At 39.2% G+C, this 23549-nt stretch overlaps 1 protein-coding gene across 1 annotated transcript in view; it reads right to left on the bottom strand.

Annotated features, from left to right (window-relative positions):
- The window catches only part of large1 (LARGE xylosyl- and glucuronyltransferase 1), a 74930-nt gene extending 52784 nt beyond the window's left edge, over positions 1-22146 (bottom strand). Inside the window, exons 1-2 of the mRNA XM_029462103.1 lie at positions 21576-22146; positions 7401-7587 (exon numbers count right to left, since the gene is read on the bottom strand). Of these exons, the coding sequence (XP_029317963.1) occupies positions 7401-7506 (106 nt within the window). The 5' untranslated portion in view covers positions 7507-7587; positions 21576-22146. The remainder of the gene's footprint in view (positions 1-7400; positions 7588-21575) is intronic.
- Positions 22147-23549: the final 1403 nt, after the last annotated feature.

Below are 23549 nucleotides of genomic sequence, written 5' to 3'. Positions count from 1 at the left end.
GCGAACTACGGTATGTATGAGGGCTGCAGTTCCTACATTCTTCATCTGATGTGACAAACACATGTTCCATTTCCTTCAGAATGTGGTCTCAGACCGCCATTTCTCTTTACTGTGCGCACAGCTGTGGATATTAGTTCAGACTGCAGCTAAAACAGAAAATCAATACTATAACAATGTTAGTCCCATGGTTGATTTTACAGTAAGGTTTTGTACCAACAATAAAGACATCTTTTATTTATTGTTACATGCTCAGATGATATGTTAGGCTACAGGTTAAATAGACCATTATTGGTAGTATTTAATTAACTCATAAGATTCATTGCGTTTTCGAAGCTGAGATAAACAATTCTTAAAGCTTACTTACATTTACTGTTCTGTGTTCACACTGTAACATTGTGGTATATTTGTTGGTTTAATGCGTCTTTCTTGAAGCCTGTGGTCAGGACAAATAATGCTTATTGTATTACATTTTTAGTGGTAATTACATTTACTTGAAAGATAATTTATAATTATTTATTTTAAACACATGTTGTCTACCTATGTGTACACAAAATAATTGTTTTTCTAAACCTTAAATATATGGGTTCTTACTAATGTAGTTAATCAAACACAAAGAACTAATAAAAAGCAATAGGAAGAAAGCTAAAAGGAACATAATTATAATTATTATTGTTTTTGGTAATGATGTCAAATGCAAAAAGTAATCCTGGTACAAACTTCTACATTTGTTTGTCTTGAGTTTTCTTTGTATTCTATATTAATTCTGGCACAATTTTAGGATGTTGACATAAACATCATATAAAAAGTCTGAAAATGGTGGTTCTGGTAAGTCCTATAGGACTTGAATGAATGCATCAAAATGTTTCAGTGAAAACACAAACAGGAAGTGAACCAAGTCTATGAATTTCTTTCACTGAACATTGTCAAACCTGCTTAGTCCTCATTGTTCCTCTGCGGTCCCTGCAGGTGCTCCTTGCACCTGATCAGAAACTGTTGTAGAAAAAGAGTCTTCCCTCCGTGCCAGGGGTGAAGTTCAGACCTCTTCCTTTAACACTTTGAAACTAATAAGCTATAGACGTTCTGGTTGTTTTACAAGTTATAACAGAATTAAAGAAAATCACTGGAGAGAAGCAAAGTCAAATACAAAAGAGTTTATTCTCGTACAAGCACAGCTCAAAACTCTGAGGACCCAGCTGGCTGAGCTCTGCCGAAGTAATGATCTGGGCCCCCTCTTTATACCTTAGTTCACATACTGCAACCCTGGATGAGGCTGCCTGGTTGTGCATTTCTCGTAAATCAAACAGTGTTTTTTCCTCTTCATCCTCTGGATTTAGCACCTTGAGTGCCTGAGATCAGGCCTTCTCCGAGGATGTCACTGGGCCTTCACCATGGTTTAGGCCCGTCGTGCCCTTTCCTCAGGCGCATGTCACTCCTTATCCCCTCTTCAACATGCTACGGGTTCTCCCCCCCACACCTAGGGCCTCCTAAGTGGGTTGACTATAATGTGACTATCCACTGCCTCTGCCTTTTTCCAAACATCTGAACTGACCCTGAACTATGACGTCATATCTGCACCTCCTCACTATGCAAATATGCATGTGTAGATGTTTCATAAACCAGACTGTGTATAATGCAAAGTACTCGCTGGATAAATAATACTTCAACAAAACAGAGTCATGGAAAACCTACCTGAATCTGACGTGCATAAGTGAATCTTTAGAAAAGGGCGACCCACACTAGACCTGTGAAGACCTCTACTGCATCTCTCACCTTATAACAAGTGTACGTGGTAGAGACGATACCAACTGCTATTATTACGTAATGATTGGCATCCTTTTCCCTTACCCCCACCACTGCCGTTTAAAATAAATATGTGAGGCAGAGAGATTTATGTCTTCTCTGAGCCTGTTGATACAGAGCTAAACCAAGTTGCAGAGACCTGGAACTGTCATGTTCTGTATGACTCAAATTACTGTTGTGGAGTGTACTACACCTTCAAAGATGGCGATTCAATTATGGGAGAACTAGGACAAATACAAGGGCTGTTGGAATTATAAAGTGACGGAAATAGAAACAAGAACATTTAAGACAACAATGATATAGCTCTCACACAACTTTACGTGCTTAATCACATCTAGAACAAATGGTCTTCTGTGGCCAGTGAATCAATGAAACATGGTCTTTTTCCTTTATTTAAAAAAAAGGTGCAATATGTAGTTCCCAGCCATTTACAGTCATCAATTATACAAATAAAAAAAACCTACTACAGTATGTTAAACTATGTTTATATTTTAGTTTTAGTAGTATTCTCTTATTGTGTTGATATATTTACTGTGTATTTTTTACTCCTGTGTAATGCCTGTCGTATCTCTGTTCATGGTGCAAGTCGGTGTCTTGTTTCTGCCACTTTTAATTATTTGTAATCCAATAAACAAACTATAAAACAGACACGGACCATGGCAGTAATATTGACAAGCCAGTCGGTGCAGTTGTACTTCTTCTCCTGGACTGAGGTCAGACTGGCTCTACATTGACTCACTATCGCCTCTAGAGGAACAAGCGGTATTACAAGACAGGACGAGCCGGAGCTAGTCAGTTAGCATGCTAATATCAGTAGATATCTCTCACAATACATTGACACCTTTGACACAACGTCAAACAATAACCTCTTCACATTCTGTTGATAATGTTTAAAGTTTTCTACTCTAGAATTCTTATAACAAAGAAACTAATTCCAGGCTTAAATTGAAGTCTTTACAAACACAGACCCTGCCGCCATCTCTAAACCAGAATACCTCATTCCCTTGTGACATTGCCACCAATGGCTGCCAAATCACACAAAGTCTGCAACTTTTCACAAACAAAGCACAACCACAACACATTTCATTACATTACAGTTCATTTAGTTGACGCTTTTGTCCAAAGCGACTTACAATAAGCACAAACAATCATGAGGATACAACTCCGAACAGAAATAATCTTGCAAGTACGTTAGCTGCAAATAGGTACAATCCTTTAAGTGCAGAACAATAGCTTCAAATAAGCCAAACAAAAGTGCAACATACAGAAACAATAGAATATGAATTCAACTATTGGCTACAAATAAACCAAACCAATGCAAGTGTAATATACAAAGAACAGTTGTCCTGTCCCCCCCCCCCCCACAGGCATACATCTTACAGCCTGGATGTATGTGTGTATGTGTTTTCCCCACAGGGTCTTTGAGTGAATAGTTCTGAATAAATAAGCCAAACCAATGTAAGTAACATACAAAGAACAGCTGTCCCCCCCCCCCATAGTCATACATCTTACAGCCTGGATGTATGCGTGTATGTGTTTTCCCCACAAGGTCTTTGAGTGAATAGTTCTGAATAAATAAGCCAAGTAGCTCCAAGAAAAATACAAATGCTTCTGATATAATTTCTTTAATTCTTCCAGGATGTGGTTCTCTGTAGTCAGCCATGTGTGGTCTGTATAAAGGCCTTAGTCATGCTGAGGACACATGAACATTTCTACTTCTAAACTACCAGAGGGAATGTTCTCCATGAACCGAATTACTGCAGTGGGATTTGTGGGTCTTTTCTTATAAATATAAAAAACTTGTCCATTTATGAAAGCAGGACCCACAAGTTCAAATAAAGCTAGAAGGGAACTTAAATAAAATTGGAAGGAAGGTCAAATTAGTGAAGTAATAAACGGACAATGTAATATTTGCATACTGGGCTTTGGGAAAAATCGAAGTTATTTAATTTCAATAAAAAATGTAAAAAAACATTCTGCATTTCCAGACCGCATTACTGCCAGTTTGAATAAAATATGGGATCCACTAATCTGGTTTTCTGGGGCCAGCTGTAATTTGTGAGTAATTCATACTCATTTATTCATTTATTGGTTTATCCTTTCACTACTGCATTGCTTGCTTGAATGTTTACCCCGAAGTGGTCATTAAGAGGCATGGCAATGTCTAAAGAAAATTTGAGTGGAAAACCAAAATGCTCAGGGTCAAATTATTTGTTCGTCGTAAACTAAGGGAAGCAATTTGAAAGTTATCAACACCCCATATTTGGCTGTCTGCTGGGAGAATTTACACCAGGGAGAAAACAGCAATACATTTAATAATAATCCAGACATGATGAGATGGAAGCATGGATAAATCTTTTTCCTCATTTGAGAAAGTGTGGCAAGGCTTAACTTGAGCTGAATAAAATTGTTTTTCACAACATAGCTTATATTTATGATATTTGAGGGAGAAGATGAAAAACAAGTTGTTTGGCATGTGTCTCAGTGTAAAGCATTAGGGGGCTTGTGTTTGAGATCTAACGGCCGAAGGGAAGGGGCTGTGAGAAGTTTGAGAAAATGACTGTGTGCCAATGTAGCAAGTAGAGATCACGGTGGCTCTTGGGGTAATTAGACTAAAACTGGTCAAACTTTTACATATTGAATATTTGTTTTACTCTTCTACTCAGGTATATCTGACAATAGCATGGAGCAGGGTTTTTCAATGTCTGACACGCTGGCGCTAAGCACAGGATATGGCAATGGTGCCTTTGCAAAACACACAGATAGAGGAAGGTGAGGTGCTTCTTGAGGTGCTTTGTGATATACGCCTGAACCTCCCACTAAGTTTCCAAACCACCAAATAATATTCTGCTTAAAAGAATTCCAGGAAAGTAGTCTACTGTACATTTCAGTTTTCTTCATGTATTGGTTTTTCACTTTTTTTTTCCTGTAGTGTTGACACCAACAATCCCCATGACTGAAAACACAAATATTGGTTTTATCCCCTCAAAACTCTAATTCACATTTTAAAATGTTTCTTTAAAAAGAAAAGCCTACATGGTAATCAAGGGTGATATAACAGCCCCATTATTTTGGAATGCAGAAAACTAGGCCATAAGGTCAAATGTAATAATTCATTTAATATGCAATAACAACAGTTTTCAGTCAATTGGGTACAAACTTTAAAACAAAAAGAAGAGCCACTAGAAGGCAAGAGGGGTACTTTCAAACAACAGCTCGAGTGCCTGAATGCACCATGAAGTCCCTGTCGACACCCACATTACCGTACAATCTGATGACGGTTTCAGTTAAAAAGATGTTTTACTAACATCATCAACAGAATGTGAAGAGGTCAGTGTTGACTTTAATTAAAAAAAAACTTCAGAAGTTCCAGGTGCAGCTACAGGCTCATGGTAAACTAAGCGGTGTCTTTGAAGTGTCACATCATTCCAAGGCTGTGAGGAGACTGTGTGTTTTTGTAGTTCAACAAGACCAAAAGAGTGGCAAGTCTTCTCTAGAGGAAAGATAGCCGAGTCTCAATCCAACTTACATATCATATCAATCAAGCGTAGGCTACACCTGTTTTGGTTGTAAACATTTATGGAGGCTGCCACTAAAAAACGGCATGTCTGCTGAGCCAACAAAAGGTGATTACAAAGCAATTTGATAAGAGACTAAAAAGGAGTCAAGTTGACAACATACTATCCATCTAACCCCAACCCTAACTACAAACAGGTTTTCAGGTTCAATACTCATCCCTAGCCCACACCATAGACAACAGGCCCATAAAAGTATGTGGACAATGGTGCCCATATAGCCCCTATATTGTATTTCTCTATCGATAAGACCTTATTCGTCCTGCGGATTTGCTCTATGTGACAGCTCATTCAGACACAGCACTGAAGACCCCAGAGAGACTCACCATCTCTCTCACTCCGTCGGACAGACCAACACAACAGAGAGAGGAGAAAGAGGAATAAAACAACAGTGAAGATGAGACAAAGCAACATAAAGGAGGTTAGAGATGGAGAGTGTGAAGTGTGAAGGGAGTCCAAGGCAGTGGAGGCACATTGTTCCTGTCTCACACATTCAGGCCAAACCTACAGCTGACGCTCCCTGCAGCCAGGTCCTTTCACAACTTATCACACTCCTAGAAAAGCACTCCCCAACGCCAGGAATTTACTGCCAAATCTAATAATTACTTTGCAGACTTTGGTGGCTATTGTATTATGGGAGCGTATTCACATATGTAGTCTCCAGTGACTGTGACCCCGAGTCAAAATTGTCATTTTAATCATAATTAATAATGGCACTACTGCAGCATTTCAATCCTGCGAGTCAAAGTCATTAAAATGGCTCCAAGAACTCCTGGACTACATCATCTGTAGGAAGTAATCAAGTTTGGACAGGCCTCAGTAATTCATTAATATAGCACCTCCAGAAGAAAAAGAGGAGGGAGGGGTGACTTTGTCTACAGGAAATTAGTTTCTTAAGGAAAATTCTGTACGTTTGACATTAAGGCATGGTGTACAGTGAAAAAGTGTGAAAAACAATGCTGTTTATTCTTTGTACTTGTTGTAATTCCAAGAGTCTAAAATAATACATTTTTCTTGTTTTAATTCTGGGGATTGATAAAGTGTTATTCCTTAAATGAATTAAATTAGTTGTGGATGACATGTTCTTATTGGAATTAACCTAATATTAGTAGTTTGTTTAAGAGAGGGACATTAAGAAGTTAAATGCTATATAAGAGAAAAATGCCATCAATGTGTGTAATGTAATGTATCATAGCATACTGAGGTTGGAATGTAGGGAAGCCTTCAAGCATGCACCAGAGCAGTCATTGACATAAGTTTCCCGTTATGTATTCCTGCATTGTTAATGGCATTATTTAGTTTTACATTGAGACTCTGTAGCAGTCTCAACTCTGCTGTTTTTTTTCTTTTTGGAAGTCTTTTTGTTACAGTGGTCAGGAGCCTGGACATCTTAAAATGTCCATTTGGAAGCTGAACATAGTTTGAAGTGGGATTTCCAAATATCAACTGTAAAGTGAGTGAATGTTACCGTTTACTTTCAGTTTGGGGGACGAAGAGGTGATTAAGGCAAACAAACTAAAGTAAAGGGATAATATAAAGAAACCACATTACAATTAATTAATGTTTACATAAATGGCAGCTCGTAAAGGACAGATGTGAAGGACAAGTGCAGCTAGTCTGAACATAGTGTGAAATACCCCTACCGGTCAGTCAGGCTCCAATTCTTATACAACCGTGCTGCACAACTGGTACACAGTCTGTACTGAGCTCAGGGTTTGTAAAAAATGATGGATGATGTAAAGTAAAACACACAAAACATGCAGAACAAAGAGGACTGTGCAGTAATATGAACACGAGTGTCCACAAATGATCCCTGCAAGTGTGTCTCCATTTGGACCATCAACACAAGGATAACCTGGTCGGTAATAACCAATACATTTATGTGACGAATCCAAAACAGACCCAGTTTTCAAAAGGCTTGTTTTACTAAGTGAAAGCCAGAAAAAAAACCTGTTATATCACACAGCAGCAGCCCTGTGTTAGTGTGTTTTCATTGCGGGCTTCGTTGTTGAGATCTGTGCTTACTTTGAAAGCTCCCGACTGACAGGTAAAGCCAGGTGAGTGCTGGGATGAAGAGCAGGGCAATAGAAGCCGCCAGGAACTTCCTGCGCCCGCGACACATTCCCAGCATCCTCTGGACCAAAGCAAATGGAAAGAGAGGTAAAGTGACCTCTATGTGGGGAGCAGCTGTTGTCCAGGCTGATTCATGGCACTGGGGGAGAAGGAAAGAGTAGGAAAAAACATGTTAGTGAAAGTTTTACAGGATTACAGCTGAGCACATGGCTTCTGCTGCTCAAAATACAACTGAACCTCCTGCGCCAAAAGACACATTTTGAATAATTGAATTATTAACCACTGGACATCTGATTACACAAAACAAATGTGGGGTTAGACATGACCAAATATCTCCATTGAGCCCACATGTGTATCCTTCATATATCATTTAAATTAGACACTGAAACAATGACAACCACAAAGCAGTTAAACCACGTTTTACCTGCCAGTTTAAAGGGGTTCATGTTTTTTAGGCAGTCACATACTAATCTGACTCTGATGACCTAAACTAATTCGTCAATTTCTGGTGCGATGCATGGCAGAAAGTATAGAGGTCTCATATGATAATAGTCGATTTTAGATATAATCCTCTTTCCGTTACAACCACATTTGTCCAATTACCCTGTTGACCTCAGTGGATTTTTAATCTTCACCAGAGACTGCTCAGGGATGCAACATAATACCTCTGGCGGACACTGTGGAGGCTGGCACATACACAAGCCAGGATGCCAGATATCACGGTGTCACCCAATAGAATGCAGTAGAGAGAGCGGATTTCAAAAATGTATTTAAAAAAATAAATAAAAAAGTATTTCCAGCACTTTCTGAAACTCCAGGGATTTTTATTGTGGCCTGGGCAATGTGAAGAACTCAGAGTGAGACAGGGTTAAGTGAGGCTAAAGGAGATTAAACAAGTCTCTCAAGTACAACAAGCACTGGTTTGATAGCCGGACTATGAATCATTTCAGTTGCTCCTTAGCCTTTGACCCTTGTGATATTAGCTCTCCACTGGATATTGTGATTTGCATTGCAAATGCTACACTAAAGACATTTATTACCATGTTCAAAGTGAGGCGGCATGCCATTGTGCAAGCGGATCCAGTCATGCAGGGAGAAAAGGCATTATGTAGCAAAAAAGAAGATTGCAGGAGCTCAGACTGAAGCAAATGTTTGCAATCAGCTTCCTGGCTCAAATGTAACGCGGTACTATCAGTTGCCACAGCTTTACAAACAGCCTCACACAAAGACAGACAATGAGACAACTGTAGAGTAAATCTATCTGCATGCACAACTACATTAAATACAGCCGGTCAAAGTGGAAACTGGAAATATCTCTCCAAGACCTAGTGGATATTTAAAATAAATAGTTGAGGGGGGGTCTTCACCGTCTGTCCTCCTACCTTATATCCAGCTTTGACAGATGGAGATTAGAGCATGTGCTTGTGTGCATGCTCTTCTCCTAATCTACGTCTTTTCACCAGTTTACATTGATGCCTTGGTATCTAGCATGAATAGAACTATAGATTCTGATTTATTTTTTAGATGGATCAGTATTAAGGAACAAGTTGTAGTATGTGGGATTAGTGCTTCAAATGCATAATTAATGCATAAAGCTAATTTAAATTAGATTTAAGGTGATATTGTGCACTGCTCGACCTTCAGCCGTCCCTAAAACGGTCCATTGAGTGGTTTTAGAGTACACCTGAGGAGGTAATGTAAATTAATTCAACTAAAATGAAATTCATGCACCTGAGGCTTGTGATTTTTGCGCCAAATTCATGGTTGGGGCTGCTGGTAAACACTGTTCGTGATTTGCAGGGGCAAAGGAGTCTGGCCAGCTAAGATTATAACCTTTATTTCAACGGCTTTTTCATGACCATACTTTCAACATGATCCCCAGGACAGCTTTCTTGGGAAAAGCGGTAAAAGTGAGATCCTTTATTACATCACAGTGTTATTGCATGGATCTGGAAGTGATAAGCCACCACATGATTTGTTTACTGCCACCTTCAACCAGAAATAGTGTGAATAATTCTTCCTCTAGCCGCCCCAAAAACAACCAAGCTTCTCCCTCAAAAACTGCAGTCCACAAACTGTTTAACAAATGAAAGAAACTCATTTACTTTAATCTTTGGTCAAACTTAACTTGCACTATAAAAGCCTCAACCCTCCCTGAGAGCTACGAATCACGTCCAATCTTTTCTAAACTTGCCCGGTATACAAAAAAGTAATGCGATATCCATAGCCTGGCTTCAAATTTATAGTCATTGCTAGAGATGTCAATTGTGAGCCTTCCCTTGTGGCCCAACAATAAGTTAATAGAAAATGGAATTTTATATCCACAGCTCAATAGTAAATAGCTGTGTGTTGACACTAAAAGTGATGAGCGATGATTATTGGAGCAGTGGGTTATTGGTAGAAAAAGGCCATAGGGAAACATGCTGAGAAAGTCTGATTGAATTGTTCTGTGTGAAGGAAGGTGCTGCAGTGTCGCTAGAACCTCAGAGGCTCACAGATGCTAGATTTACAGAGGTTGGAAATATAACTGACTCTGAGAGATCTTTTCATTTCATCTGCACACTTGGACAACGGGTACCCAACATCAACACAATTCACATTCAAAAATGTAGTGCGTTATGTAAACTTACAGCTTTTTTCTATACTTCAATAAGAACAGACCTTTTGCTGCCACCTTAATGTATGGGAACTAGTGAAGAAGACAAAGGAGAAACATGTTAAATGTTTGTTTTCATCACTATCCACGTAGATAGTTTTGGTTTTATGTGTCCAGGTTTTGAGTTACCCATCTGAGGTTTCAAACAAATTAAATTTCCTTTGTGGGGTTTACAACACTTGATGTAAACAGCTTCATTGGGACTACTTTCCACAGCAGAAATAGTCCCTAAGAAAACACAGTGTGTTGTGTGTTTTTGATTAAATGCCTAATGTAACCATTTAACTCAGCGGCTGTGTGACATAAACTCTTGTCTTTCAGGAGCAAAGGCAAATGAAGGGAAGACGGGACGGGGGAGGATAACTGTAACAAAGCATTGGACTTTGACATGGGAGACCACTGCTCTTCTCCTTTTTCCTAACAACAGTCAAGATGGTTTTCGTTTAATCATGGCCACAATTGTTCTTTTGTATTAACCAAGTAGGTATTTCAACCCAAAACATGATATTTTTCTTGTACTAACAAATATGTTTTAGTTGCCTTAACCTAACACAAAGCTTAGGCAAAGGTTCAATAAAACATTAGACTTTGAGGTCTCGAAAAGCGCTATATAAATTCAATTTAGTATTATATATACACACACAACTAAAATTCCAACAGGTCCAGTTAGAGAACACTTCCTCAAGCAAAGGTGGACAGCCAATCACATATCACTGGCCCTGTTTGCCTTAATTGTTAAATAAAAAAGGGGAAATGTGAAATAAAAGCACTTGGGATTAAGGACATTATGTATCAAATACTGTTGGAATAAAAATAAAATGTCCTGCAATGAACTCCCTTGCTGTGAAAAGGAGCAGTATGAAATAACATTACATAGTAATGAGCCGAGCTTTCAACATGTGTTGGATTATGTCATAGTCGTATAAATATATAGCATTTATTCATTTGATTTCCACTCTCTTATCTATTATTGAACACTTACTGTAGGTGCAATCACTTATAACGACAATCATAAATATTTAATCAGTGTGAAATATTTTCAGAATGTTTCCAGTTTACTACATATTTTCACAAACATTTCGCATTCAGCAAAGGGTAGCGAATCTGATTCCAACACCAGTAAGTATTCAGCTTTGGTACATGGGACGCTCGCTCTGCCAGATGAGCTGAATTGTGGGAATATATTTAGGGCTCAGTACGCGTGACAAAATAATCTCAACTCAACATCCACTTACTAGGTTTTTGGGAGCTTTCAGCCACATCTCACAGTTCCCTATGGTCAAAATCAAGTGACCAAAGTCTATCAATTATAGATAGATACTTTATTCATCCCGAGGGAAATGTAGGCATCCAGTAGCTTAAAAGACATTATACATTTATTAACATTACACCCCCCCCCTCCCTCCATTAAAAAGTAAGTACAAATACAATTTAAAATAAGCGATTTTTACAAATTTACAAAAAAATCTTTACAAATTTTTACGTTTTACAAATGTAAAAATAATTACAAATGTTGGAATCGCCCGGCCATCACTTAGAGGAGTTGTATAGTCTTATGGCCAGGGGGACATATATAAATGTGATCCGGGTTCTATATAAAAGGTCACAAGATGACACTTGAGTCAGTCAGTTCAGTTAGCTAAAGAAGACTGTGACAAGCAGTACAAAAGAAAGAAGGGACCCATCTTTCCATCAGTGATAAAATAGAAATTGAGGATGAACAAGCGTGGGTAATAAAACCACGCTTGTTCATCCTCAACACATCCTCGTACATTTAGTCAAAAGTATGAAGATGAAGAGTGGCCTCTGTTCTGTGGAGGCAAGCAGAGAGGAGAGCCTCTCTCTCTCCCTCTCTCTCTCTCTCTACATGATAATCAAGAGTGGCTATAGGTCAAAACAATCCACATTATCCTGACAGTACAGAGTGTACTGTGTACTAAATGGCTCCTGCCTTACCCACCTCACCCCAGAGGAGAAAAATATTGATTGTGCAGGGGGAGTTGCCTTCCATTTCATTATGTTACCTTAGTTGAACACTCATTAGTATTCTGTTATAGTCGGGAGGGACGTGTGCACTGCCATGCAAAGGAGGCTCTACAGTATGTTTGTCATTGGCGCTTAGAAGCACATAATGGCATTTAGTGATGAAAATTCACAGACATCCTTAGCAGCAAAGTGTAGAGCCGTGCGATGGGCACCAGCTGCTTTTCATGTAAATCAGCTTACTGTGCGTAGGATGCCTACCTGAGAGCTGTTTTCTGATGCAGTATTAAGATTTCACATTTCCTCAAACCCAACACAAACAGACACCCTGAGTCATGATTAGTGGTATTACTTAGGAGGAAGCCACATCTGTGATCCCTGCCCAATGCGTTGCCACAAACTTCCTGTTGCAATCCAAAAAGATCATCAGGAATTAAAGGATAATTCATTATTGTTACAAATTTAGTATTAAGGACATAGTTTTGGCCATCTTTCCTTTCAGTAATGATAGGTGGTAGGTACTTAGGCGATTGCTGAGATCTGGGAAAGCAGATTCTCCACTAGCAACAAGTCAGGCAGGGCAAGAAATACAAGCAGTCCGTAGCGTAGGCACTTGGCTTGGGAAGGATGGCCGGTTCAAGTCCCCTGACGAGCAAGGCATCAGACCTATAGTAGCTGCCCACTGCTCCTAATACCTAATCATTTCCATTCCCAGAATGTTGATGTTGGAGGATTCTGCAATACACCAAATCCTATTCCCAACGACTACGACTAAAGTTGTATTAAACCAGAATTACCCTTTAAATCACTCCTCTACCAGGGTTTTTCTCCACTTTTTAAAGTCAGAGGGCAAAGAAAAAGAAACCACTTTGAACTCAGTGTGTCCGCTACGGCCGTCTTAAATCTGTTTCCCTTTAAATACGCTGTATAAGCTCACTATATGGACACAGACCTTTAGCAGCCCATATGAAGCAAATAATTATAGCCAACTCTGAGCTGGGGGCTAAGCATAAGGAAAGCACACATCCTACTGAAACACTCATATCTCATATCTCTCTGGCTGCAAGTTATTTGCTGTTGTCAAAAGACAAGTAGTGCTGTTAGTACAGGGAAAGTTACAATTCCAACACTCAAGGAAATAAATCAGCTTTTAAAAGAAAGACATAACCCAGGACATAATCACTACCTTGTTCCGTGCATAAACATGCAATAGTTTGGGACAAGTATGAATCATCATCCTTGATTAATATGATGGCTGACTTGTAACAAAAAAAACTTTCTTTGCATCAGTCTGTTTTCTTTCAGGCCATACATTTGTGAAAATGACCTCAATAACAAGAACAAAATCCTCACCAAGTCTTGTTCTGCATGTGGTAGTGTTTTTTTGTACTTGCCCCTAAACCCACCCTATGCATACCATGGGGAGAAAAGTAGGGCATGAGACTAAAAACAGAAATGGTGTCATCAGTGTCTTCCCCATGGGTGCTGAGGACTGTCATAGTGGCGAGTGACATTTAAACAGGATACAGCTTCCAAGCATAAAGGTCCAGAATTGTCAAAATTTCTTTCTAAAAAAACAAGGTGACAAACCACAGTCTATTTAATTATTTAATAGGACTATTTTCTCGGTTCCAATCTGATACTAAGCATTAGTAGCATTAGTATCAGGGCCGGTCCAGGCATATGTTGAAAGATCTGAATTGGCTACAATCTGATCCAATCCTCTCTTAACTGCATCACCGTGTATCATTACTTTACTGGGTTTTGTCCACTACAGCCTGCTAGTGTTTCAGCGCTCTCCTTTTAAGACAGCTGGTGCAGCATTGCACTGCATATGTACATGAAATTAGAGCGCAGATGTGATAATGTATTATTTGGATAGTGAAAAATAAGATCAGTCTGGTTAAATATCTATACCTGTTATTTCATTGGGACACATACAGTAGGCAACAAATGTAAAGCAAACAATATTGCATAAATTCTGCTGCTATGTACTCATTTTTATAAAGATTATTTTAGATTGCAGTGTAACAAGAAGGGAAAAAACATGTGGTACATGTTAGTGGATCTTATAGTATATTCCACTGCTCTGCTTGAAGAACATTAGACACATTCAAGAAAAAGTACCACTAGTATTCCTGATCTTCTGTGTCAGAGAATATCAGGCTGTGTGTTAAAAAGCAACATAAAACATAACAGATTGATCTTTCCTTTCCGTTTTTAAAGCCTCTCCCCCGCCTCCTCTGCTAAAGAACCACGTGTTGGTTCCTCTGCTCCCTGGAGATATACTGGTGCAAATATTAAAAACAAATAATCGTCCAAACAACCTTTGCTCAATTCAAACATTAATGATAATTACCCTCTTGGTATCATTTTGTCATGTTGCTCGTTCTCGGCACATTGGGATAATTTAATACAATCCAATCACTGTCCAACAACACAATGTACCAGAGCTGAATCAACTCATTTGAGAGTCTCAAGAATATATAGAACATCATGAGCTTTGCAAGATTTATGGCAGGGCTGCTGTTCCTGATACCTAGCCATGCATGTAGTTAAGATTTCTGCCTATGAGGTTTCTGCCATCAGCCCTATACAATGGAGGTGGATGGATTTTTGTTTGTGGTGCTCACCTTGGACAAATAGATGTTATTTGTTTTGTTTATACAAAAGGCCTCTTCTAATACTGGATGTAAAAAAACAATCCTAATAACAGACACCAGGTTCACCAGAGCTGCAGACTTCAAACATGGACTAGAGCAGGGCCAGTGTAAACATTTCCAAACCATATGTTATAAAGACAACTGCCAGTTCAGTAAGATCGTACCGGACCGGCAAAACCAGAAATCGACCCAACTCTTACTTGGACTCAAGACACAAAAGGATTTGAGGTCATAATCTTCTCTTCCTATACACCTGCATTAAAAGGGCCATAACTGTCTTTGAAACCTGACACGATTGAACCCATCAGCCAAGATGGGTTCAATCGTGTCAAGATGCCCAAAAATGGCGGTTCTTTGAACGAGCTCAAAGCTTTATGCAACAAAAAGACTGTTCAGGTTGGTTAGCAGAATGTTTATTAGGATGCTCCTGCTGCAACATTACATTATCTATCCTGGGGCAAGTACCGTTTGTAGAAACTATGTGCATGCACATAAAAACAGCATCGGGCATTTCCCACACATAAAAAGAAGACAGACTGTTCGATGCCCAGGTGCGTACCTGGGCATCCAAGTAGATAACAAACTGGTGTGGAAAGTCAATGTGAAATATGTCTGCTCTAGGGTGCAGCAGTGGCTACACTTCCTAAGAAGATTCAGAACCTCTGCTGTGAACCGGGAAGTGCAGCTCCTGTTCCATCCTGCAGTAGATGAGAGCCTCTAGCGCTATGGTATCTGTGCATGATTTGGAAACCTGACAGTCAAAGGTCCAGATCACCAGACTTATACAGACTGCTAAGAAGATCATGAGAGTCCATCAACATCCCAGTCTTCAGTTTATTTTTACATGTTATGCAACATGTGTATGCAAAGTTTATACATCTGGCCACTAGTAGTCTTATTCCTTATTCCCAGGGGTGTATGTCCAGCACTCATGTCTTCAGGGCGTAAACATAAAAGAGACATGCATGTCACCCTACCACGACTAAAAAGCCCAGAGATAGGAAGAAATATTGAGGACTACAGCTGGTTGTCAGTTGGGCGTCACCTGGGCATAATGGTTTTCTGTAGACGTCTGACTGGGTCAATATAACCTTCTATAGCCTTCTCTGTAGAAATGAATAGCACATGCCCTTAGCAGCAACACAACTTCACACAAAAGAAGCAGAGGACCTGTGGAAGACACCTGACGTGAAAAGGAAATGTTTCAAATGTCACAAGTTGCTACATGAGACATGACGTATGAATAATAACTTCTCACTGGATTGCTTCTGCTTACATGAGTGAGCTCTGTCAGGTAGACAAAGATAATGACCAACTTATCGGCACTGATGCAAGCAGCCGATAATATGAGTCTGAGGAGAGGGGAGGCGTTTCTGGGTAAGCAAACAGCAGCCATGTTGAGACAGTTTTCACAGTTCCCGCTTTGTGCGACGGTGTTATGGCCTTTATCTAATATCTACTGATTGCAACTACACAGAGAAATTGAAACGCAGCACACAGGCAACTCAGAATGAAATGTTTAGACAATTAAGAATAAATCAAATTCAATCAATGGGAAATAATGAATAACCAATTACATCTTTAATCAGTGAGTAAGCCACTGCAAAAAAAATGTTGATTACTCAATAATTCAGCTGTTGTGATGAAGAAATATTACAGTTTAGTGACATTTTAGTTGCACACTAATTTCTGCATTAGAAATCCGATGTTACTTTTGGAAACCAGTATTTCAAAGTTCCAGCACTCACTGCTGAGGGTAGCGAAATCCAAATATAAACTCACTCTCTTGTATACTCCTGCTCTCAGCACAGCCTGGTCAACCTAATACTCAAACCTCATACACTCAGGCTCCTCCAACCCCAGGGAGAAAACCTCCAGATCCTTTGCAACTATTTCTTTTCATGGTGCCGGACACCATCTACAGTAATCTGACTACCTCCCCCGCCCTCTCCACCTCCGCTCATGTCTACAACTTCACGACCGGGATGAAAAGCTCCACCCGTGTTCCGTATCTCATCCCCTCCAAGGTCTGTCTCCCAACAATCTCCTCACTTGTCACAGACATCAACACATCTTTAAAAAACCTGGACTCCACCCTGACATCATGGGTAATTTCCACCCCATCTCTCCTTTCTGCCAAAAATACTGGAAAGTGTCATCGCCTCCCAACTCAATGCCCACCTTTACTTCATGTTCATGTATTCATGTTCAAATTCATGTAGAGCGGTTTGAACATATCACTGCCGCAGGACAGAATATGTGGGTTTACAATGTCAATAGAAAAGCATGTTGCATCAAAGCTGGATTACACAGGCACACAGCTCTTATTGATTGAGCTTGATAAGACAAAAGCTAATGACGTTCACACAATGCATCCCCTGCATGGCAAGTGCATCTCTTTTGTTTGATATGCAGAAGTCCAACCTGTCTTAGTGTGCTGTTGTACATGCCAATAAAACAGCTGACACATTCAACTTCTTAAAGAGTTGTTTTTTTTACTTTGACTGTAATATCAACATGTATTGAGCAATTGACATACTGCTATTGGATGTGTGTTGTATTGTTAGGTTTGCCAACATGCATGCATTACATTTATACTGGATGATTCGCATACAATGCTAATGTTCAACAACAATGCTGTATAGACTTTTTGGAGTTAGTAAACGCCCTGCCTGAAATTTTTCCTTGAATTAAAAAAAGAAATATATTTTATTTTTATTCACAACTCACTTTGAGCAGCCCCTCCAAAGCAGTAAACCTAGGGGAAAAAAAGATGTAGTTCCCAACTGGGAAAAGTCACTAAAAACACTCTTGAAACAAGTAATTGAGTAAAGTTTATTCAGCATTGCACCTTTCATAAAACGAGACCAGGACAAGTGCTTTACAAGAATACAAATTATTAAAAATAACACCATAAAAACTGTAAAATAACCATAAAACATAACCACCAACCAACCTTAAAAAACCCCACACAGAATTACACTAACGCTAGACAGCATGAGTCGAGTACCTAAAGGTTTGCTGTAGCTCTGCATTAGCAAAAAATAAAATCTAATTTAAAATGACACGTTTAAATATGGAAACCTTCACCTACACCTATCTCTATAAATGCTCATTATCATAGACAGGTCTGAGCTCAGCCTCTAGATCCAAATCTCAGCTAGCAGCTGATAGACCATCAACTTGCTGTTGCATGAGACAGACAAATGTTGGTGGTAACCAGCTTCTGAATTACTCCCACATGACTGCCCACTGAGGACGCAAAGAAAAGGGTCAGTCCATTCAGTCTGAATGTCAGAGGTTATTTCAGCAGCGTCTCTTCAGGGCAGTGAACAGTCACCACACTGCCTCTCTACATCTGGGAAACCTTGCACAACAATCACACAGTTGCATTTACTGCCCAACATCCATTCTTTTACAGCAGCACATAAACATAGCCACATACTAAATGTAACATTAACTATGTACAAATCAGCTGATAAATTAGTATGCAGGTGAGATGCTGCTTGCCAATCACCATGAATCCATCCGTTTGTCTGGACCATTGATGTCAACATTTAATTCCTTAATTAACCGCAAATAAAAAAATTATTGACAGCAGGTAGGATTCATATTTTATAACAAAGTAATTGTTAATCTAAAAAAAAAAAAAAAGGTACAAAGACACTCACAGCGCTTGGTGAAATAACAGTAGTAGTTTACAACAAAAAACGACAATTTGGGCAAAAACGCAGAGATGAAACAATCTTCTTCTGAATAATCAGAAGAATTAATCCGCAACTGTTTTGATAATCAAATCATGTCAACCAAGCTTCTTAAATGTGACGACTTGCCTTTCTCTGTTATATATAAAATTGCAAATTGAATATCTTTCTTTAATATTTGAAAATGTCAACTTAGCCATTATCTGAAGTTTTAAGGAAAATCATCATTAAAATAATAGGCAGACAAATTGATAAATGATAATTAGTTGCAGTCCTATGAGACCGTTAACCCATCACCTCAGAGACCAATACACATACGGTTCACAATTGGCCAAATGACTGGATTATGTTTTACTGCCCTTTGAGTAAATGCAGCACTATTACCATTTCTATATGGTATATTTATTTATTTATATATATATTATATACTATTATATATATATATATCTATATATATATATAATATATTTGCAATACGTATAACATTGCAAAGTAATGATCAGATGAGTTTCACTTTTGACGCTGGATATGGACAAAATGCATGGGTGCTACATGATGTCAGAAACTGAAGTTATGCTTAAATCCAATGTTATCCAGTTAGAATGAAATTGTTTTAAAATAACAGGATCCCTATCCGCTCAGGTACATGTATACATAACCAGAATGCAGACTGAGGCAGTTGCATGAAATGTCTGTATTCTGTGTAGGCCACTTGTTTTTCAAAGTGTTGTGATAAGAATCTGTTAGGTGCAATAATGCCAGCGAGGGACAGGACATCACACAGTTCCAATTAACTACTTGTTTATCTTTTCTTCAGTGTAGTAGCATTGGACCAGCATGAAGGACAACACACACAGTCTGAGTCTGTTATAAGTCCTTTTTTTAGTTTCTGTCCAAATTAAGTGAGGTCCAAATACAGAGTTATTCATTCTGAAGATAATATTTCGAATAGCCACATCTGCTATAAATAACTTAAGTGCAAAATGTATATTAATAGTCCAACAGTGCATACATCTAACATGTCCGGCATATGAATTGTAGATCTCACCTGGTTGTCTAAAGATTTCAGAATGTTCTTTCAGCTTCATTACTCATAAGGTAGTAGTTTCAGCTTATCTCCAGTGGAGGGGCATTAACTTCCAGAATATCTCCAGTGATTACATCGTCACCTGAAATGTGGCTGTTTAATGCTGCCGGGCCTGAATGGGGAAATCAATGAAGCAGCGGACAGAACAGGCTTGTTTGCTGTTCCACCATACATTCCCCTGAGAGTCGGCCTCCACGCTCATTAATGAAGACAAACAGACATTATACTGATACACTATGTATCCAGGGACAGATAGAGATACCGATTGTTTAAAAGGTTATTGACTCATTATCTGTAAGGGTCTGTATCTAAATGCTTAAATCTCTGAAGTGAGGTGAACTTACTCACAGTGCTTCCAATAAAGATAACCATATTATGGACAAAATACATTTTAGAGATAAAATTAAGCAAAAAATGAGAGAATGTGGTTTCTTTTATACTGCGCTTGAACTTTGTTGCGCCAGTGTAAACCATGCATCTACAAACTGAAGGTGAAGGACTTTTAAGAATCACAGGTATCTCAAAAATGCAATGTCACCAAGGCTGTGTTTCTTTGTTCCTAAAAACATATTCATTCAGTCATCTGACAGCAGCAAGTTTTTCTCATGCTGTTCAAATACACATGGTTTGATGTCAGTGTAGTGCTAAAGCTAAACGTTTAATTATGACTCATTACACAAGAAGATAACATTACTGATCAGTGATCACACCAAATATTACATAGTTAGTTTCACAAATATGATAATTTGCAAATTGAAGATGGTCAATTAAATGATAAGTTAAAATAGACAGAAAGGGAATCAGTAAAGTACAGTATTTCTCAAGCAGAAACATTCACTGGTACCATCTTTTGTTTTATATGATTAAAAACTGAATAGGTTTAAATGGTAAGAAAAACAATCTCTTGACAACACCTTCCTCTCAGAAATTGTGATTGGATGTTCAATATTTTCAGAAATGTTGAACCATATTAATAATCAATTAATTGACAAAATATCATCATTTATAATCGGCTAATTGAATAAATGATCACAGATGAAAATCACCATTAAATGCTGCCTGATGATGAAGTTTACAAGGCTTTTAATGGGACAATAATGAAAGGCAAAATGTGTTCATTCACTAGAAAAGCTATGGAAATATGTACTAAATGTAGCTGAAATTAACGGATTATGATACAACTGAAGCTGGCAAAAAAGTAATTTGTGGTTAAAAGGATATCTTTTTTTAATATATATATATGCTGAAAACATAACTTACAATAACCATTTATAGTGAAATTATTTAGTGAATTTATAGGCCTATATGAATTGTATTTGATATCGTGTTACCTTTTACTATTTATTAGTAAAGTAGTAAACGAAAAATGTGTTCCAAAATGTTAGACAGGGTTTGAATTACTATCTTTATGCCACTTATTGCTACATAGTAGCCTAGCATTTGTGCTGTTACACTGTAGCAGTGTTTCTGTGTACAACTGTTGCTATTCAACTCGCTCCAGTGTTACGTATGTGTGGCAGTTGATGCACCCGAACAGCACGCGCAAGGACTGGGAAGAGACAAGAATTAGCATACTTATAAAAGACAAAAGAGAAACATTTTTCGGTGCTGTCTTTTCCAAATGGCTTAAAGACAACGAGTCAGAGTGCGACAGCTGGGAAACTCGGGAGGGTTGACCGAACCCAGGTGCTGTTAATCCTCTCCCCCTCCTATATTTAGTCTCGTTTGGGGAGGGAATTAAAAGGACCTTTTTTTGAGCAGTTTCCCGTAGGTTTGGATGATAGAGACACACAATCTGCTGCGTTGATGCCTGGATTAACACACATATGCTATACATAGAGAGAGAGAGAGACCTTAATGGAAATCTAAAATGACAAGGACTTTTTAAGGTTATATAAACAACAAGTGGAAAATCACACAAGTCGTGCCAAAAAAATATTAGGGGGCAAGCGGTTTAAAGCAGCTACAATGAGGCTGGTGAGGTAAAGTCGCCGTGCTGCTAGTCAGACGTGAATAACTGCGGATTCCACTCACCTGATGCAGAGGCTTCAAACTGCTGCTTTTCGGATGCCTCAATCAAATATATTCCCAGTAATAAAGCCCACTGCGCTGCTTCAAAATGACACTAGTGACAGTTCTTGCGCAAAATGAGACTGTGGTCCGCCGCTGACTTGTTCCCATGTAGTTGGAGCTTGAACGGGATGTTTATCCGGTGTGGCAGCCTCAGCTGTTAGCCCTGGCTACCAGCAGCAACAGCTGAGCCCTTAGGTTTCCTCCCTGCTGGATAAGACTTAAATCTCAGACAGGTTTGGCGTGTGCTTTGCCACACAGCAAGCTTCAGTCTCCTCTCAATCTCATTAATAGCAGCGAGTCTGGATTACTGTGACCAGCAGGCAGCGACACACAGAACCGGGGCGGCCTCGAACGCGGGTGCACGGAGATTCGGTCGGTGCTGCGCTGGAGATCAGTTAGTTAAAATGATTTAGTAGTGTCCAGTAGAGTACATATATCCCTTCCCGGAGGCACTCCTGTATCCAAGTCCTGCTTGTGTCTGAGTTTTCGGCCTCAACACAGCAGCTCTTTCTTCCTGACAAGCATCCAGCGTCCAATCACAGTGCTGCATTCAGAGAGGGGACGGAGGATAAGAAGGAGTGGATCATAACGGACTGGAGTCTGGACTCGACCTCAAAACTAGTGGATTGAGGAACTCAGCAGTCGGAGGCAGGGCTGGATTAACGCACCAGTTTGCCCTGGGGACAACAGTGAGCGTTGGGCCCCTATTTAGCCCCTGTGTTCCTGTGTAGTGATCATCACTATGGCCCAATTGCATCTAGTTCCCACACCCTCCCACTAGGTAAAAGAGTGAACTCTGTTTGTAGTCTCACTCACAGCTGAATGAGGCATCGTTCTTTAAGGTGTAGGGTAAAAATACAGCAGCAATTTCCCTCTCTCTGGCAGAACTGTCCTAACTTTTCGTAACCATGGTTTCGTATCAGCCTCTTATTTTGAACATCTATCGTTTTTTAAATTAATGTTTATGAGCTGCTTGGTTTTTGCAACAGTCCATGTAAACATACAGCACTTTACCATCAAATAAAGACGTCTACTGTTTTCTAGACTAGAGATGGCTATATTTGATCCTAATTACAATGTAATCTTTAAATTGTTAATGTCTGTATGACAATATCAAATGTCTATCTTAGTTTGTGCAGTTTACTAGTAAATGTTTGCACAGACCCAAAACAGCGTTGCTTGTGGTCAGTAGGGCATCCGCATCGATGCAGACACGCTGTTGTAGGGTTTTATAACCCTCTTCCATTTCATGCAAATTGGTTGTGAGTGTGTGCACAAAAGGTAAATACTGTACATAGCAAATTGTCAGCATCATTTTAAAATAGCCTTGTTCTGCCCTCTGGTATATAAAGCAATCTTTTTCACAGATTGAAAATCATGTCCCTGATGAGCAAAATGTGACCGTAAATCATTATTTTTGTGGAAGGTGTGATTTAGCAACAGCAACAGCTGCAGGTGGACAGAAGGTGCAACAGTTCACAGGAAGGTTCACGCACCTGTGAGTATTTGGGCTGATTGTTGTACAGTGAGATCCTCAGACATTTGAATCCACACTGAATCCGTCCAGTTGAGCAGATAAACATTTAAGAGTCTCTTCAGTCACATGTCTCGTCCAGAACTTCACCACAACTAGTGTCTACACAGAAGATAGTTATTTTATTGGCTTCATGGAGTTACCTCTTTGCCATCACGTGAAAAGAAAAAGAAACGCATGCAAATAGACAAACACAAGCATGTTAAGAAAACATCTTTATAGATTTGACAACCCGTAGGCAGCATTTAGAAAAAACACTGATGTAAAGTGCTCCAGGGGACACTCAAAAGTGATGCACTTGGACATGCTTGTTGCCATGGTTTGTAACTAGCATTATTGAAGTTATTGAAGTCGGACATCCATCAGTGGTGTTTGAAAGTGACCTAAAATGTCGTTATGTT

Source organism: Cottoperca gobio, chromosome 23 (assembly GCF_900634415.1).
Source record: "Cottoperca gobio chromosome 23, fCotGob3.1, whole genome shotgun sequence".
In the NCBI taxonomy this organism is placed as follows: Eukaryota; Metazoa; Chordata; class Actinopteri; order Perciformes; family Bovichtidae; genus Cottoperca; species Cottoperca gobio.
Note: the sequence above shows the minus strand (reverse complement) of the source record. Positions and strands in the feature narration are given on the sequence as shown.